Consider the following 19,528-nt stretch of genomic DNA (forward strand, 5'->3'; position numbering starts at 1 on the left):
AAAAACGAAGGAAAAACGAAAGAAAGCAAGAACAACAACAAAACAAAAAACACCAAACAATGATCATTTACTCAAGATGGTGCACAACACTGTACCTAATCACATATGGAAAGTGAAGTCATGAGATGTCTTTAAAAAGTTGTTAAACAAATAATAACGTGAATGTTTGTATCCTATTTTACACAGTCATAAGGAGAGAACAACCATCTGCAAGACAATCTGTGGAGTAATGATGTACACTTCTGCTGGTAAACACTCATGTACAAAGTTTACCATTTCAAAAAAGAATTCAGAAAACCTGCATCTGGTGCACTTGGTTTATCAGAACATGTATTGAAACAATTAGTGTACAAAACTGGAGATATTGCAAACACGCACACAACACACACACACACACACACACACACACACACACACACACACACACACACACACACACACACACACACACACAAATACACACACAAGCGAGGAATATCACACACACACATTTGCTTTAAGAGTTTTCCAACACACACATGTTGATTTCAAGAGCTTTGCACCAATGTCCTAATAGATCAACGAGCAACAGGTGCAGACATCATAAGAGACGGAAGGGCGACTCTCATGGTGTAAATGCATACGACAAAGACTATGTTATGGTTTAATGAACAATTATTTTCTACAAGAGATTGTGTTTACAAGGTCTGAAGGTTGCGAACACCTGCTATCACATTATTTGATAGTGAGTCAGAAGCACATGCTTGTATATATCTATGATAATAACTGTAACCAAATTAACATATTTAACAAATGCTGCTCTGATGATACAACAAGTCATCATATCTTTGCCATCCTCCACGTCTTGAAACTAATGGACCGCACCATTTTCCTCAGAAGAGTAAATGGGCAACAAATATCGGGCATGTGTGTGACTCATGGCTGACCTTTGTGTCGGATGCTGAAAAAACAGTTGCACATCCTTTCGAACAAAAGCTGACAGTGACAGAGTCACGTTGCGCAGGAGGCTGTATGAACATTGGGTAGTATTAGCCAACTACCGGTGTCCCACAAGCATGAAGTGTTGGTCTGTCTGTGGACATAGCGAGCGTTGTGGACGGAGATAAACGTAATGGTTTTACCTGGATGACGTTCAACACTCACCTGGATGGCCATGTTTGATCAAAACACTTGTCATTTTACCCAACAACGTTGATCATCCGTCGCGTTATGTTCGTCTGTGTGTATGCTTGACAACAATATTCAAGATAAAGAAAATCATGCGATTGATATCATGAGCCATTATGTAATATGAACGTTTGAGTGAGAAGAGTTTTCTCGGCTTTTAGCAATATTCCAGCAATATCAGACATGGACTTCACATATCGTAACGATATGGAGAATCGAACAAAGGTACTTGGCGTGGCGGGCGAGTAACCACTAGGCCACCCCACCGCTCATTATTAAGACTGTACAACACTATTATGTGGCACATTGCTACAGCGCCCCCTATCTGAACTACCTCTAGACAATAATAATAAATTATAATAATAAATTATGCATTTATATAGCGCCATCTTATCCAGAAAGTACTCCTGCTCAAGAGCGCTCAGTCGTAAGCTCTTTTGAAGAGGATGGTCTTCAGTGTGGACCGGATGCTGCTGAAATGTTCAGATCACCTGACATCCAACGGTAGCCCATTCCACAGAGCAGCGCCTGCCCTGCTGAAGGTTCCACCACCATATGTGTTGGTCCGAAATGGTGGAACTGTTAGCATTTTCTGGTCTGCAGATCTCAGTGTACGTCCAGGTTGGTGTATGGTTGTCAGTTCTTGCAGGTACATCGAAGCAAGCCCATGAAGCGACTTGTACACAAGTGTTAGAAGTTTAAAGATAATTCTTTGTCTCACTGGGAGCCAGTGTAGTTCTTTCAGGACTGGTGTTATGTGCTCATGCATGCGAGTATGGGTAGTGAGTCTGGCAGCCATGTTTTGCACACGCTGTAGTTTGTCAAGATGCTACTACTGGGTGCCATACAGGAGACTGTTGCAGTAGTCTAACCGTGATTTTACAAATGCATGTACAAGACTTTTAAGGGCATCCTCGTGTACATATTTTCTGATCTGTTCTGATCTATAGATGACTTTAAGGCGCTTAACATTTTTTTTATTTTGATGTTGGGGTGTCAGTCTCAAACGGCACATTATGTTATCAATCTCAACTCCCTTCGGACCATTACAGCCACTGAGCGCACCAAGTCGTGTCCCATCCATATGAGGTATCCATTAACGGCTGGGTGGACTAGGACGCATAGTCACAGTACTTTGTCCCAGTTCCCTGTCGCTGTATCAGCAACTATGAGCACTTATTCATGAGGTATAATATGGTCATTTATCCCACCATTTCCTGAGATGCCTCTTCAGACACAAGACGTCCATGTACAGGCCATTTTCATTTAAGTGAGCGAGTGAGTTTAAGCCGCACTCAGCAATATTCCAGAATTTAGTCGAATGTTATAAGAACACAATACTATGTTTATAAAGCTAGTTAGCTGAAATTGGACTTACGTACCCTCTTAGAAGGACAATAATTTTACGATACTTTGAAGCCCTTTGAGGGTTGTGAGAAACTCAATTTTATTTGATTGGAAGGCAGGTTTTAGTATCGTGCTCAGGTCAAAAATGCGATTGACAGTTGTTCCAAACATTACTCACCGGGCCCAAACATAACTCACTTGCTGACAGTTTGGGGCAGTGGGTTAGTCTAGTAGTCAAAGCGTCTTCTCATCACGCAGAAGACCCGGGTTCGATTCCCTACATGGGTACAGTGCGTGAAGCCGTCCGTGCCGTGATATTGCTGGAATGTTGCTAAAAGCCGGATAAAACTATACTCACGCACTCACCTTCATAAACAATCAAGCAAATATGTATATAATATATATGACAAATTGGGTGTAATAAAATTCTCTTATATAGGGTATGTGAATAAATCAAACTTCTGGGAGGATATCTGTGTGTGCTACTGTCGATATGGAAGTTTACCTGCTCATTTGCTTACTCACCCCAGGTATCCGTCAGCTGATAACATCACTAATCTACCCGTGCAATTGAGTGTAATACGTGTCAGTCTAGGGTGTCATTTGCTCACTATGGAGATAATTAGCAGTCAATCATCAGTGCAATGTGTGTTCCAAGAATACCTACAACAATCCAATTCTGCAGCAGCCTGGTATAAGGCCACATAACGCAGGTGACAGCCAAATAAAAACCGGCGTCCACTCCGGCCTTGCACATGGTTGTCAAAAAACATCACCGCGTCACAAAAACACCCTAGTCAGTCATTAGACCAGGTCACAATGCCCCTAATCCTAATTTGTATAACCTGTAATTTGTGACCACACCACCATTATCAAGAGATTACGATCTTTTATTCAGCCCTTCGCTGCTTGACCAGTGGTCAGTTTGAATTGGACGCTGGCTTCATCCTCATCTTGACAACCCTGTCCCCCTCCACAGAGACCATTATCACACTCCTCCCTCGGAATTAATTGAAAAGGGACAGATTGGTCAGAAAGCCCCCAGTCGTCTTTTAGCCTGGAGCTAATTAGGTTCGGACAGTTTGAGGCGCACGGGGTATTCATGGGACAATGAGGGCGTGTTTCTGGGGGACAGCGTTATTTTACCTTTCTCGGTGTACTGTCCGTTGAAGAACATGTGTCCAGTGCAGGTTGACCATGGTATTAGTCGACCAGTGGTGGTCGGAGATTTCCAAACACTCGATATCAGCTTGAAGTGTGGGTTTGTTGACGTGACGGACAGGTGACAGAGGCTTCATATTGAAGTGCGGACAAACTTAACAATATTGTTGTCGATTGCTGTCCGTGTTATAAACAACACGTGTTTCTTTCATTTCTGAATCAGATACAAGCATTAAGTAGGCGTCATGAGTGGCTCTTCATATCAGCAACAGTCGTTGTCAATTTCACGACGACTCGCAGCAGGTGACAACACTGGAATGATTGTCAGTATCGTGTACATATAGCCAGCTGGTGGCATATGTTACACCTGGCGATCTATTGCACTTTAAACTGGTTGGAAACCACTAGTTATGTATATTACAGCGTGAGAGTTGCATATTTTACAAACGTGTTGATTGCAGTACAGAGCCTGAGTGATCGTTAAGACCATTACTGCTGTATCTTTCAGCAATATTATGTTGCTGATTTAGTTACAGATTGGGGTTCCTTTGTTCAGTCGACACTAACCCGGGTCCATTTTCATGAACTGAGTGTGAGGTATACATGTACTCCAGGTTTTAAAGTATTTAAAAATCCAGCGCCGTGTCAGTTTAATCTACAGAGAAATAAAACAGATGCAGGTGCCAGATCACTTGTCAAACTCACGAACACAAACATTGTGCTTTGTAAAAAAGAATCGTACATTTGGCGAACCCGAGATTGCGTTCACCCAATGCAAAATGTTCGTTATTTCTAAATGCTTGTCAAGAACACATTGTGCCTCTGTTAAACCAGGGGACGGTGGGGATAGTCTGGTGGTTGGTTATAGCATCGAAGACCCGGGTTCGAATTCCCTCATGGATACAGTGTTTGAAGCTCATTTCTAGTTGCTAGAACATTGCTAAAAGCGGCTTGAAACCATATTCATGCACACACTCTGCTAAACTGGAATGTCACCAAGGGGATGATATCCCTTCCCAACCAACACCCCCAATAAAACACACAGTGGAACCCTCTAATTTTTTAAAGTATTGTTTCTCCCTAAATCGCCAAGATTAACGAATCCACGTACAGATGTAGTTTTGTCTAAAGAGAGAAGTCGTCATGACTACATAACTTCCAGATAAATGGAATAACGATGTGTGATAATTTCATACTCGGCACAATACGGACACACACGCACATTGAGCAAAGATGAAAGAAATTCCCTTTGCTAGAAAACTCGCAATATAATGCAATATTAAGTGAGTTTCAAGCAGAATATTGACTTGGATCTGAACGGTCATTAATTGCGTTCATTAGAAATGCAGACAGGTTATGTCTATTGATCACTGTTTGCGTCTTTACATGAACAATAAAAGAGTTAATGCAACGATAAATGTTTTCACAATAAATACATTATGACTAATAATTATGTGCTGCATAGGAAATACATGAAAATCTTGCGCTCAATTACGCTTAAGCATGCAAATCGAAATTGTGAACATTGCTGGTGGTTGGTGCTACTAGTAAATGGTGATACGGATGGATAGTGCTACGAGTTATTGACGCATCGGGTTGCTGGTGCTACGAGTTGCTGGTGCAGCGAGTTGATGGTGCTACGAGTTGCTGGTGCTACGAGTTGCTGGTGCAACGAGTTGCTGGTGCAGCGAGTTGATGGTGCTACGAGTTGCTGGTGCTACGAGTTGCTGGTGCAACGAGTTGCTGGTGCTACGAGTTGCTGGTGCTACGAGTTGCTGGTGCTACGAGTGGATATAGATTGATGGTGCGTGTTTAGTTATTGGTTAATCTAATATTTTATACCTTTTATGCACATATTGTCTGGGGTGTTTCAATGGCCATCTGGCCTGGTGTTAGTATTTTCCTACGTTGTTTCACCACTATCATTTTGACATGTAAATTCACGTGACTCATGAATATACTATTTTGTCTGTCTGTCTATTATCGTTATCATTACGCCATGTGAAATCGACACAATTGGATTTCCTTTTGTGTTGGCTCCTTGAATACACACTTTTAGAAATGGATATAAAAATTTAATGTAGGATGCGTTAACGATCATACGCATACTCTGGGGCACTGTGTCTCACGGAACACGTCATCGTATACGCACTAGTTTGAGAAACATTTCTACCTTACAAAATACCAACTGGAAATCCAGTGAAGTAGAAGAGCTAATGTACAAAGCCCCCTCACCGGTGATACTATCGTTTGTTAAGGTAGGGTGTCACATATCGGTAACATCGCTACGTAGAGTGGCATCGAGAATTACACGTGTATGTGCCAACTGACAGGGTAGTGTGTACTTATTTATCCTGTTCATATGTTCATATCTTTGTATACCGCTTGACACGTAAACACATTATTTATATACTTTATTATTAAAAGTGAATTATGATATGTATCAAGGTGTTGCAACATTTGATCAGTTTGCAAAATTTAATCGCTGTACCTGCTCAGTAGAAAAACATAACCCACTGAACAATAATGACATGTCTCTCGCATTTATTGACTTGTAGAGAATATCGTTAAATATAGTTATATGTTATCAAAGCGCTGAGACAAGTCCTTCGTAAAAAACAAACAGGATCGAGTTAATGTTATACTTTGTGACAAGCAAACTCTCATGTACAATATCAAATTGTTTTCTTCATACGACATTTTTTTGGAATTAAATGTTAGATTTCACCTCGTAAAAATTAAGCAAAATACAGCACTGGAAAATTAATTTCAACTGAAAACGCTGCATTCCTCATTATACAGAAGTTAACATAATATGTTACCGCGTATCACTTATAAATGTCTTAATAGTTTATTTTTTTTACGTTTTGTCTGCATTTAGTTACAAATATTACCATGTTAGAAAAACCGAACACGACAAAAGAAACATATGCTTGTCACCCCTCTCAATATCTTTAGGGGTTTCAAATTGTCCTAGAACAATAAAACGTCAGCATCATCCAGGCATCAGCGGGGGGTCTCGGAATTGTTTTGCTGCATCACCCAAGGAGGTTTATCCCTGTCATAAAGCTCCTGTTTTATTGAGTGGAGCCTGGGGATAATTCACGTAGGTATCTGCAGCTCACCTCAGCACGTGGGAAACTCGAAATGGAGCTCCATATTTTATTGGTATTTTAGCATATACAGGGTATCAAGGACTTAAGAGCATTTCAGTGTGATTCGTGATATATTTATCAATGTGGAAAATGGAAGCGCTTTATTTTACTTGATTTGTATAAAGCGTAGTTTGTTTATATTTCGACTAAAATAGACAGTAAGTGATCGGGACCAAACGAATAAGTCGTTGTATGTGTGACGTCGTTAAAGTCATGTGTGTTATAAACATATAGCTTACTGCATTGTGTATAGTATTTGCTGTTGAAATACTAGTAAACTAAAGCACAGAGTGGGTTAGTCTTCAGCACAGTGCCTGAACCACATTATTTCCCCTACTGCCAAGCCTGCTCTGCAAAGCTAAAGCCTTAAATGAAGTAAGTCTAGATTTCCTTCAGGTTTTGAATCTCTGGTCTCTGTGGGACTCCTTTTCAATATAATAGGTTTGTTAGTATCAAAATTAAATATTCAGACACTAAGCATTAGTCTGAGTGAGTAAATGTATGGGAATATTGCAATCAAGCAACTGTCGGCTTTTACCCTCTGTGGGTCCATTGCTTAATGGAGACAGTTGGAGTGAGCCAGTTACAGCCCCCTTATACAAGGCGAGTTTAGGCTTTGAACTCACTGTCAATGAGTATTCTATCATATGATATTCATAATTTATGTACTTGATTGAAGTTCCTTTAGAGACTTGCAGATGATTTTTTTTATCAAAATTAGGGGTGGTGGGGTAGCCTTAAAGCAATCAGGGCCCACTTGCACAAAGCAGTCATAGCGCTACTGCCATGTTAAACCTATGCTGGAGAATAGGAGACGCAAACACTGTGGCGCTAAGATCGCTTTGTGCAAGTGGGCCCTGGGTGCGATTCGCCACATGGTACAACATATGCAGGTCATTTCTAGTGTCCCAGACGTGATGCTGGTGGAATATTACCAAGAACGGTGTAAATCCACACTCACTGACTGTTGTCGAATTAAACGCAACTAAATTAACTAAACATCTTAGGAAGAGATTTGTTGTTAGGAGTTAGTAGATAAGAGAGATGGCGCTGCTTCTCAGCATGTGAACCGATAAAACATACATATTGTAGATTACCATCAGTCGTAAATAAATGTAATATTACATTACGCTTATGTATTTTCAGATCAACAGTTTAATCGACCCCAAACAACGCGATCCTTTGTATTCACACAGCGTGTCTGTGAATAGTTGGCGTCCAAAACAGAATAAAAGAAAATTAACTGTTCTGAAAACCGTCTTAACACCCGACACAATTTAAAAGTCTGATAGAAGTCAGCGTCCTTTCTTAGAACATTCATATTAACTCGCGACATTCACAAGCCTTACTGTATATTTAGCTACGGGATATGTCGAAATTGTGTATTTCTCGCTTGAGATGAGTTTTAGGTTTATTATATGTGTTCCACGTGAGTTGCCAAAATGGTATAAACACATACATTTACCAATGTTCCGAATGGCTCAGAAAGACATAAAAGCAACGTGTTGTGATGTTGTAATTGTTGTCTGGATGTCTATTACTTGTCAGTTTCAGATAGGTACAATCAGATACTAGTAAGTAATAGGAGAGTATAGAATGTAGGTAATAAACCGACGTTGGTCAGTTATCACTAGTTATTTCAGGGTGGCGATCGATCTTATAATACTTGGTCACATCAGTGAGAGGTACATGTGAAAGGATTAAACTGACATGTCATGTAACCAGTATGGCTCAGTTTCGTCAACTCATATCAAATCCATTTAGATATACGTTTAGATCCATCGACTGATTTATGCAGCCATCTTTAACACTCTTCATCCCTTTATCCACCCATCCGCTCCATCCATCCATCTCCAATCTGGTACAGTAAACTGTACTCAAATGGCAGACTGTTTTCCTTTGTGATAACAGACGTTCATTACACACATTTCGACTAAAAGCTACAGAAAAAAGGTCAGGAACCAATAGAATATTCTGCCAGTTCGTAGTAAACATGTTTTACTGTGTAGTGTGTGGAATATGCAACAGAAATACCCCGCACCACAGTGTCAGCAACTGAGTGAGTGAATGGGCGAGTTAGTGAAACAGTATTGTAACTGTTTGCCTGAAGACATATCCACCATTACATAGGGTAGTCACACAAAGCCTTGGGTTTTATTTGTGAATATACTACTACAGGTTAATACATTATTTGAGAACAGCTTTGTAGATAATATACCGTGAATAAAAAGTTAAACTCCACCCAGTATATTTTGCAAAAATATAGGTTGGCACATAGCTTGTTTTTTCTGAAAGATTTCCTATCATAATTTGGTTTTGTACTTTCAGTTTAAAACAAACCCATAATGGAAATTTTCCTTTTACTTACAGAATGCATGCGCTTTTGGAAAACATGCATTTTGTTTTCCTCAAAAAGGTTACCGTCTGTTGAAAAGTGAAAGTAAGAAATGACGGTTGTATGGTCACATGATTGTCACTTTTAACAAGTGAAACCTAAATTTAACGGTGTTGTACACGCACAGCAGGAGTAGTGTCATCATATGGGTAACAATATTTCCTTTAATTGTAAAAGCAAATATATACACTCCTAAAACAGTTACCAGACGAACCTTCTCTAAATATGTATCGGTCTTCCCAATTAGTTCAGCCTAACATTTCCACAGCTTTTCATCTTAGTTTTTGAAATAGGCTGGCGCTTAAGTTTTTATTCACGGTATATTAAGTGACTATACTGTTGAGTGGGTTAGTGAGTGAGTTCAGCTATATACCAGCAATATCAGGGCGGGGACACCAGAGATGGGCTTCACATTTTGCACCCATGTGTCGGTGTGCCCAGGGAACATTTGAACTACTAGGCTACCCAACCACTCGGGCTCTTGCCAGACCCCTAAACACCACGTCCACCCGATCAACACCCACCGGTCCTAAATTCCAGTCAAATCAACACTGTGTTTGCTTGAAAGTAATGAAGCCATATCAGACGTCAAGCGGTTACGATAAGATACGGGCTGAGTGCGAGGAGAGTGTGATAAAGTGCCAAAATAACTGTGAAGATTACTCGTCATCAAACATTGTTGACGGCTCAACGTTTAAACAATACCGATAATAACCAGGCTGTGTTGAATACTACTTAGACAAGACACACCCGGGGTGGCATGTGGGGACTCGGGAGGTGGACTCGCACGGAATGCGGGTTTTGAAGATTAGGTTCTGAAATTATGGATTATCTGGCGATTTCGCCTTGATGGGAAAGCTGAATTTATGTACATAATTCGGCATGTTAAATGCTTGGAATACTCTCGTTGATGTGTTTAAGGGTGCGAAGGTAGATGAAAAGATACAATAATATTTGTCTGCTCAGAGTGCGAGAATTCTTTGGGGGGATCGGTTGTCTTATCTCTCTGTTGTTTTGATTTTAGTAGTAAAATCCTGAGAGATATTATCTCTGGAAATACCCAATTTATTTAGACTCTTTATGTTTTAAAGAAAGTTTCAAATTTATGAATACGGTGTATTTTGATGTGATTTTGTTTTACCACGTTTTGCTGTGTGTGACTGATTAGAATATCTGATATATTTGTTGTTTTTTTCAAAACATATATTGCACTTGTACTATGGATCTTCTAAACAATCGGAACTGGTCCAGACAAAGCAGTGATTGTATTTATCGTCTAACATTGACAAATACTCCTACATCACTTCCCGCGTATAGCTGAGACATTCGAGCTCATTCACTCATCGTTATCTGACCATCTTATTCGTTTAGCTATAGTCCCTTCATTCGTGCCCATCTGGGATGTTAGCAGATGCAAAGTCAACTTTGTTGTGCCTCTTATGGATTTATTCTATAAATGATAACCCCCCCCTCCCCCCCCCCCCCCAAAAAAAAAAAAAAAAAAAAAAAAAAAAATAGAATCAGGCTGGACACTTTCCCACCCGATCTTCACATCCCAGCTCGTAAAACTCGTAAGAGCTCTCCCTAGTGTTGCAGCCATTCGTCGCTGGAATGACCTCCCAACGAACGCGCGGGCGTGTGTGATGTGGTGGTGGCGTGTGCGTGTGCGTGTGCGCGTGCGCGCGTGCGTGTGTATTCTGAGCATATTCGATGGAAATGAAAAAAGACAAGCCGAATCGCGTGAAAACGAGGCCACCTGTCACTGAAACGTCAGATAGCATTTGGGAGTCGCATTCTTACGAAACTTGAAAAATTATTTTATTTGACATTCTCTCCAGAATGCGGTTCGAATTTTGGAAATAATTTTTCTAGCCTTGGTACCGGACAATTCGAGATAAGTGTGAAGGAGCCTTTACGAATGAAAGTTTTGGTATTCGTTCTGAAAAAGGTGTTAACATCATTGAATTCATCTTCGAGATTCGATTCTCCTAGATTTTGTTACTGTGCGCACTTTATCTGAGTATTGCTGACCCACCTTTAAAAATCACATTGTTCTAATTAAATATATATTACGTTGTTCTCCGTTGATAACTTTCCATAACACCCAAAGAAATATAAACAATTATACTCAGAATTTGCAAGATTCGATGTAGAAAGCTTCAGTATTGACATGAAGCTGTATATGTAGCATAAACAAACAATAGTATTGTGATAAAATGGTATATATTGATCATAAAAGCAGAACAGCCATGGAAACTAATTAGCTTGGGTCAATCGACTAAATTACATACTCCAAACAAAACCCTGGCGATCCAAATTCCAAACCCATGGTTATCACCACCTGTCGAATCACACCGGAGCTTGTACATAACACTCACCAACCCGAACTGCAATAGACAAGTGCATGGTCTCGGTCAGTAGCTGTCCCTGGTCACTGTCCATATTGTGAGTTGACAAAGAAGCATTTCATCCCCTGGATTTACGGACTAATTGACCCCAGGTAGTTCATTTCGTGGCCTCGTGTTATATAAATTGGACTACAAATTAGTTTACAGGTGTGTATTGATAACGGTCTCTTTGAAGCCGATGTTGTCAATTTCAGGTGTGAATTTAAAAAAAAAATTGCAATCAGTTTAGATAAGAGTGAGCTCACTTGTTATTCAATTTTGTCAAATGTACCCGGTATTAGAGGATTTGAATAAATATTACAAACATACAATACAAAATCCCACATGGTGAAAATCAACACAAGAGCGACTCAATAAACACAATATCCAAACATTCGTGTGAAGGAGATGTTTATTTACAATAAGATGCTGGCTTCACAGAATTACCTGAAAATATTTATTCATCGCCGAACGGTGAGATCTAAGGGATGAGTTTAGGACTGTGTATTAGCAAATAAATTGTATTGCGGTATAATGCATTTCGGGTACCCGTATTTTTTCCATATCGGAAGCTAAAGTGCCCCCAACTGTACCTACATGCAGATTTTTTTCTACATTCTAAGATCCTAAAACGGTTCATGCTATTTGACCGATAACAAAAATTTCAACTATGCAGGATAGTTAGAGGCTAATAATTTTCACTTCTCTTTTTATAGTATTGAAATTAAGACCTGTTTGTAATAGATTACAAAGGAAAACTCAAGTGTGAATGAAAGTGTGTGCACACTTTAAAAAAAGAGTATAGCGTTATATGAGTATATTGGTAGTACGGCGTGGTCCTACACAAAATGGAGGTTTACTGTGAATCACACAATGATTCAAATATTATTGTTGCTAAACTATTTCTAAGATATATTTTACATATTTTAAGAACACCGAAACATTGAACTCTTGGCTTAATCTGCATGCACGTAATTTACACATCTCAGTTTTGATTGAATGTATGTATACACATAGAAATAAATTCTACTGCGAAACACCTTTGTAGATTGCGCAATAACGCTTTTGAGTGATGGACAATGGATCAATGTAAAATGCACCCTTGACTAACCAGCGTATTACGTGCACATTTTGATTAAAATAGGTAAAGACTAATACAGACAAAATTCACTGGATCACCGAGGATGTCACAGACTAAACTCCCCTAATACTTAATATGTATTGCTGTCAGATACTAGGCGTTTTCCAGTACACCATTCTCTTTGTGAGTTTAGTCGGATAATCTTATGCAGAGTTTAGTCGGATAAATTGAATTTAATGAATTATTGAATTCAGTGTGAAAAAACACTATTGTTGATTTCATCAATTCTAACTGATAGGCTATGAGAATAAGCTTTCAAAGACTTAGATTAAAATGTGATTTCGTTTATCTTATATCTCTGATTATGGTAATGACTTTATGATTATACCCAGCTGCTGTGCCGGACAATCGTCTCGCGCATTGTATACAGGTATTCTTGGAGGGCAGCGGGATGCTCCGGGAGCAGGCAGTTGCTGCTGAGAAAGATGATGACAGGTGGATGTCGGCCACCATCAGATCACATCCATGTGAACAATTGTACTTTGATTCATCTGCTTGCCTTGCTAGACAGGGATCGTGATCTGCAACAATATGTGAATTTCAGGATGCGTCATTACAATCATATGCAAGGAATTGCAACCAAAATAATTATTTGACTTTCATCCCAAATCTGCTTCACTATCAAACACCCCTCCACTCCCAATATCACGGATGTACAAACGGACGAAGTTTGAAATGCTCTTCTTCCCCTTTGCAGGTGGACCAGAATTCGCTACACAATAGGAGTTAGTGAATGCTTAGGGTTTTATGCCGCATTTAGGAATATTGCAGTGATACTGCGACGGGGGACAGCAGAAATGGGGTTCACACATTGTACCCATGTTGGGAATCGAACCCAGGTCTTTGGCGTGATGAGCGGACGCTTTAACCACAAGGCTACCCCACCGTCCCTTCACAATAGGAATATGTTCTGTATCGACCATCAGATATAACAGGTTAAGAATAGTAATATGGTAAGTCGAATATTCTTGACTTCTTTGAGAAGAATATACTGTCCCATACCAAATTTACGCTGAAGCCCAATTTTCAATTTGTTCTGGCCGTAATGGTTTTTGTTGATTGCGTGGTCAAAGTGACGAAGTGAATGAGGACCGTTATCACTGAGGAAACATACGGAGGAGTCGGCGACACGAATCATAATATGAGGCGAAGCTGTATTCGACCACAAGAGATACGGCTTCTGGCACTACCAGGGGAAATAACTCTATTACAACTTACCCTACCCCTAACCCCACCCCGCTTTGCCCCAATTAATGTGTTCAATCGTATGGAATACAGCCAAAGGCATACCTTGGATATTTTCATTTCGATTTCACTGCCCCCGACACCGCTATCACTTCCAATGGGGTCACTAGAGCTCCTTCCGAAATCATCTTTGTAAAATACATCAGCTACCTATATAAGAAAATTAAATTGAATACTTTAATCACTTTGCCTCATCCATTTGTAAACAGAACGGATAAAGGAAGTAATGTTAGTAGCATCTCTACCATAAATCTCAAACGGTAAATATTTGAGATATTTACAAAACTAAATTGCGGCCTTTTCTCCCGCCGCTGGCAATTATTTCCGCCAGATTGTTAACTTCATGATTTTCCTGAAGCTGGGCTTAGTACAGGGCCATAATTTGTTGGTTGATGTTATCGCCCATAACTGGGAGCCCACGAACACCTCCGGGAGACACCCGTGGATGGAACATGAAGGGTAATTGTACAAACCAAACGATAAGAGGGACGAAAGAGTTTTCTACCTCAAGCTGGTTTTAAGATTTAAGAAAAACAACTTGCTCTCTACGGTTCAGAAATAAATTCACTTGAAAAACAGTTTATTGTTTGTTGCTTCCGACGTTGTACCTACAACAGTTCGAGTAAGTGAGTGAGTGGGCTGGGGTTGAATCAGTTTTTCCAGTTACATCACGTGGGGAGGCGACTAGCTAGAAGAAGTGAGTGAGTTTACCTTTACGTCGATTTTAGTATGATTTCAGAAAACATTAGACGGTATACACCAGAGAAGGGCGTCACTCACCTGCTTAATGAAAGGCTGTAGTGACAGAGGGCGAGGAACGTTAATAAGTTGGTGAAGACAACGAGCAAGGTTATGGCGCTGACAAACTTATGAGCATCGTGATTTGGGTTTCGATTCCTACCTATAATGATACCCAAGTGAATTCATTGTTTGTTTTGATATTTGGAGGTAACACCTCTTCTTGTATTAGAACTTTGTAAACCTATAGTATACGTTGTTTCTTTTAATAATTGGAAATACTCGCTCCAACTTCCATTCAAACTATCAACTGTAGATCGTAAAGTTATTCTCAATCGTTTACTTTGACTTCAGTTTTGGGGCTATCATATCATTTTGTCAAATCATTCATTGTCGCTTCAAGCTCGGTTGCAGTGATATAAATGCAGACAGATATACCGACATAATATATGTCGGAAAAACCCACGTGTTCAAGTGATCATTTTATCGAAGACGTCATTTCACTACCTTTTAACATGCTGGAACTATCAACATTTAAGAACAACGATGTACTTTTCAAGGATGCGATATGAAAACTACTTTCGCATTCTCAACTCATGTCACCAGTGTATTTCTCAAAGTAACAGGTTCCTGTGATTATCACATTTATATCAAATGTAATTGTTATATGACTTGATTTTCAGCAGAAGCTGATTTCGTTGCTTGGTATAATCAACAACACAAGGAACCGTTGTATTATTGAATGAAATTCTTTTGCCGTCAAATTATTCCAAATTTATGTATCCAGCTATTGGAACCATGTACTGGAGCGGCGTTTACATAAACCAATAGGCTTGTTCGCCTATCCAGGCTTTTTGCTTTGACGAAATAAAAATTTGTTTAAACCGCATTAAAGCATCAGAGTTTCAAACAGCTACAACAAGTACTGGTAAGAGCTAGTTATTGAAAAAAACCAAAAACACTCGACTGGTTGTTGATTGGACGGGTAGTCAAATTGGGAATACTCTAAATGGGAAGGAACCTTCCAGGTATATGGCGTCGCTTTGTAAATAATCGAGTCTTATACAGACTATCGAATGGTCAACATCATGAGCATCGTTCTACGTAAGTGGGCAACGATGACATGTATTAACCTTGTCCGCGAACCCGATCATCCGATCCCAGTGTCCTCTTTCGACAAGCATGAGTTACTGAAGACACATTATGACCGGGATCATCATGGGTACCCTCGGGTACCAATACCCCATGTCCATACTTGTGTCGATGACCTTCTCGTGTTGCTAAACGTCTTCCATCACGTGGATTAACACAAGCAAACACCTCGCTGAATTGTACAAGACACTGGTCTTTGTGGCACTTCAGGCTAGTTGGCTCCAAGAATTTACTATTTGTCTCATGCGGACGAGTGAGATCTTGCTCGTCCCATCGACCACTGGTTCGGTCGATATATGTTCGAGTACATAAAAGTGATAATAGTATGAATAGTGCTATATTTTCACTCATGATGCACAAATCTTTCAATACTCACACATTTGTGTCTGTGTTTTCGGTTGGCTTTTACAGACCTCACGACCTGATTGTGCCGCCGCATAATGTCAAGGATGCTGACCTCTTGCACAGAGTGAAGGTCCTTGACTGGCTTCCAGCTGTTCACGTCTGCTTCCATCGCCTGCTAATTTTTAAATTAATTTTCTTAAGACAAGTTATATTAGTTGTGATTTAGACTTCAGTTCCAAAGCGAAGTTAAAAATACAAAAGTGATTAATGTTAGAAAGCCAATCACTCTGTGCAAACATCCACAGTAATTATAATCGAACATTTTGACCTATAAAACGTGGTTCGAGATGAATCTACAATAACTGGTTCTGATTTTATCCAAGTGAGAAAATATCAAGGAAACTGTCAAGAAAAGAAATATTGTTCCGATACCATTGGGAAAGTGTACACATTTATGTGAAATAATTATGCATAAAATGTATTCATCGTGAACACTTTATATTATAAAACAATTAACCTTTAATAAGTAATATTTTGAACAAAAGCTGCAGAGTTTGTGAAAGAACTATGCATACTATGTCTGTGGCCTTCCCTTTACCTCTACCCTCGCCATTCTCATTACCCATCAACCAAAAACACTTGAGACCTTATCTAATTCATCTCCGCAAAATTTTCATTCGATAATCAGATACAACAAACCTTTTTATGATGACGACATGAATTCATTTCCTTATCATCATCATCATTTGAGTTCATTTTCAGGTCACATGAAGACCTTATGACGTCATTGTATCTGTTTTGTCTCGAGGCCGTACTTGTGTACACAGATGAACTGTCAGATAAATCAGAGAGGTATGATATATTATTAGCAACATATTTCCCCTTATCAGACGTGTTCTTCTTGTACATTTCAGGGGCTATCGTGATCTCGTCGAAGTTTCGTAAACCAAGATGTCCAGGTCTGATAACCTTGAGTTGTCTTTTTCGTTTGTCCAAATATTTAATAAGACACACGATCGTCATGATTGACAATGACAAGAGCACCGTTACACAAACCAGTACCGTAACGATCTTCAAATTCTTGTATCGGTCGGAAACTCCCTCACCCGTTTCGGAAATGTCCTGAATTTGGACAGTGAGATGTGCTTTTGCCTGTAACTGAGGCGTGCCAAAATCAGACACGTGGATCCACAATGTGTAAGTGTCTATATCAAGCATGTCAATTTCGCGAGTGGTTGAAATATGCCCAGTAGAAGTGTCAATATCAAAGAGATCTGTCTCATTTTGTGATATTAAAGAGTAAAGCAACTTGCCGTTCTCACCACTATCTATGTCATAAGCTTGCACTACAGCGATGTCTGTTCTTGGTGTTGTTGTGTGTCCAATGACAACAGTGTCGTTATTTTCTATGGGGAATACAATAACTGGATTGTTGTCATTTTCATCGATGAGTGAAATCGACACAAAGGCCGTCGTGTTCATTGCAGGGTGTCCGTGATCTTTTGCTACAATTCCGAATTCGTATGTGCTGATTCGCTCGTAATCCAACTTTTCAGAAATGGTTACACATCCGGTTGACGTCACCGAGAAAGGTAAGACATCTTGTCTGCCTTCCGTCAGTGCTGTGTAGGAGACATTTCCGTTCTCCCCTGAATCGATGTCTTTAGCTAACACACATCCAAGTACATACTTCACGGGTTCGTTTTCAAGAATGCGGAAAGAATATAGGGGTTTTTGAAACAGCGGGGCGTTGTCATTTTTGTCCGTAACGTTGATGATAACTGTTGTTGTTGCTGTTAAAGGATTTTCTCCCATGTCGACCGCGGACACGTTCAAAATTATTTGAGACGAAATTTCATAATCCAGACGTGACTTTGATACAATGTGACCCGTGTTATTTATACTGAACCTCAATTGCTTGTTCTTAACGTCAATAACGAGGTCATACGTCAGGTGGCCGTTGATCCCGGCGTCATTGTCCAGCGCTGAAACCTTGCCTATATACACGGGCAGTGTGGAATTTTCTTGTATAACAAACTGATATAGTTCACTTTCAAATACAGGTCGACTATCATTTTCATCTTCAACAACAACTGTAAAAGACGATGTGGATTCTAAAGGTGGATTTCCCAAGTCATGACAGCTGATAACGAGATCGTGCTTTGAATTTAGTTCTCGGTTCAATGGTCTTCTTAAAAATACCTTATATTCGTTCTTTTGAAGTTTTTCAAGTTGAAAGTAGTCATTTTCCATTGTGCATATTGTTTCACCGTTGAATCCAGAATCTTTATCATCAACATTCGCAAGAGCAACAACTCGACCAAAGGGTGAAGACTCTTTAATCGAAGCAACTCCGTTTCGACTAAAGAGAAGCTGAGTGTTTATCGTCGGAGCATCATTCTGAGTATCCGTAATGAAAACGACGATATTAGTAAATGCTGAGAGTACAGGAAATCCAGAATCGGAAGCCTGCACCTTTAATTCAAATCGTTTCCCACCTTCTGATCGTAAAGATGTCAGAACATGCACGTCACCAGATAAAGACCCTATTTGAAAATACCGTTTCACATCTGGTGAATTGTCCATAGCAAGTGAATACACGACCCTGCTATTTAAACCATCATCTATATCCTCAGCTGTAACTTGTAAAATTGTAGTGTTTGTATTTATAGATTCGGGTATCCTTGTTTCGTACGATGTTTTTTGAAACACTGGAGGGTTGTCATTTGCGTCGCTAACATTAATAACCACGGACAGAGTAGTATTTCTTGTCGTACTCCCACCATCAGAGGCTGAAACTGATGTTGTATACACGTGTTTTGTTTCTCTGTCAAGCTCAGATACCAGTACTAACCATGGTGTATTTCCTTTAACCACCAGGTCAAACGGAATATTTGTTGGAGACAAGGTATAAGAAATTAAATGATTATTTGAAGATCCGTCCTTATCCACAGCAAGAGGGAGCGCTACTGATGATCCAATTTTCGCCCTTTCTGTTATACTCGTATGAAAAGTTTCAATTTCAAACTCGGGAGGATTATCGTTAATGTCAATAACTTTGATATTTACATGCGACTTTATAAAAAACGCACTCGTCGAAGACTGCACGGCTATATCCAATTTCAAAACGCACTCTTGAACATAGCTGCACATTTCTTCTCTGTCAACAGAATCTATTGCAGATAGATCACCAGTAGTATCGTCAATTTCGAATTTCCTGTCAAGTTTGTCTGATCGCGAAACTACGGTGTATCTTAGTGAACTAGTCTCTTCCGTATTCAGTATCCTAGATATA

General features: G+C 39.7%; 1 protein-coding gene across 1 annotated transcript; it reads right to left on the reverse strand.

The window, feature by feature from the left end:
* Window positions 1–13,352: 13,352 nt before the first annotated feature.
* On the reverse strand, window positions 13,353–18,486 carry LOC137271945 (protocadherin gamma-B1-like). The gene is made up of 2 exons (XM_067804327.1): window positions 17,556–18,486; window positions 13,353–13,465 (listed from the first exon to the last, which is right to left on the reverse strand). The coding sequence occupies exons 1-2, from the start codon at window positions 18,484–18,486 to the stop codon at window positions 13,353–13,355; spliced, it is 1,044 nt and encodes a 347-aa protein (XP_067660428.1).
* Window positions 18,487–19,528: the final 1,042 nt, after the last annotated feature.

Source organism: Haliotis asinina, chromosome 2 (genome assembly GCF_037392515.1).
Source record: "Haliotis asinina isolate JCU_RB_2024 chromosome 2, JCU_Hal_asi_v2, whole genome shotgun sequence".
NCBI lineage: Eukaryota > Metazoa > Mollusca > Gastropoda > Lepetellida > Haliotidae > Haliotis > Haliotis asinina.

Coding starts and splice junctions, on each gene's coding strand:
- LOC137271945 (XM_067804327.1), bottom strand. CDS start 18,486: ATGGAAAATGACTACTTTCAACTTGAAAAACTTCAAAAGAACGAATAT. Junction 13,466..17,555: donor AGCTTATGACATAGATAGTG/GTGAGAACGGCA, acceptor CCTATTGTGTAG/CGAATTCTGGTCCACCTGCA.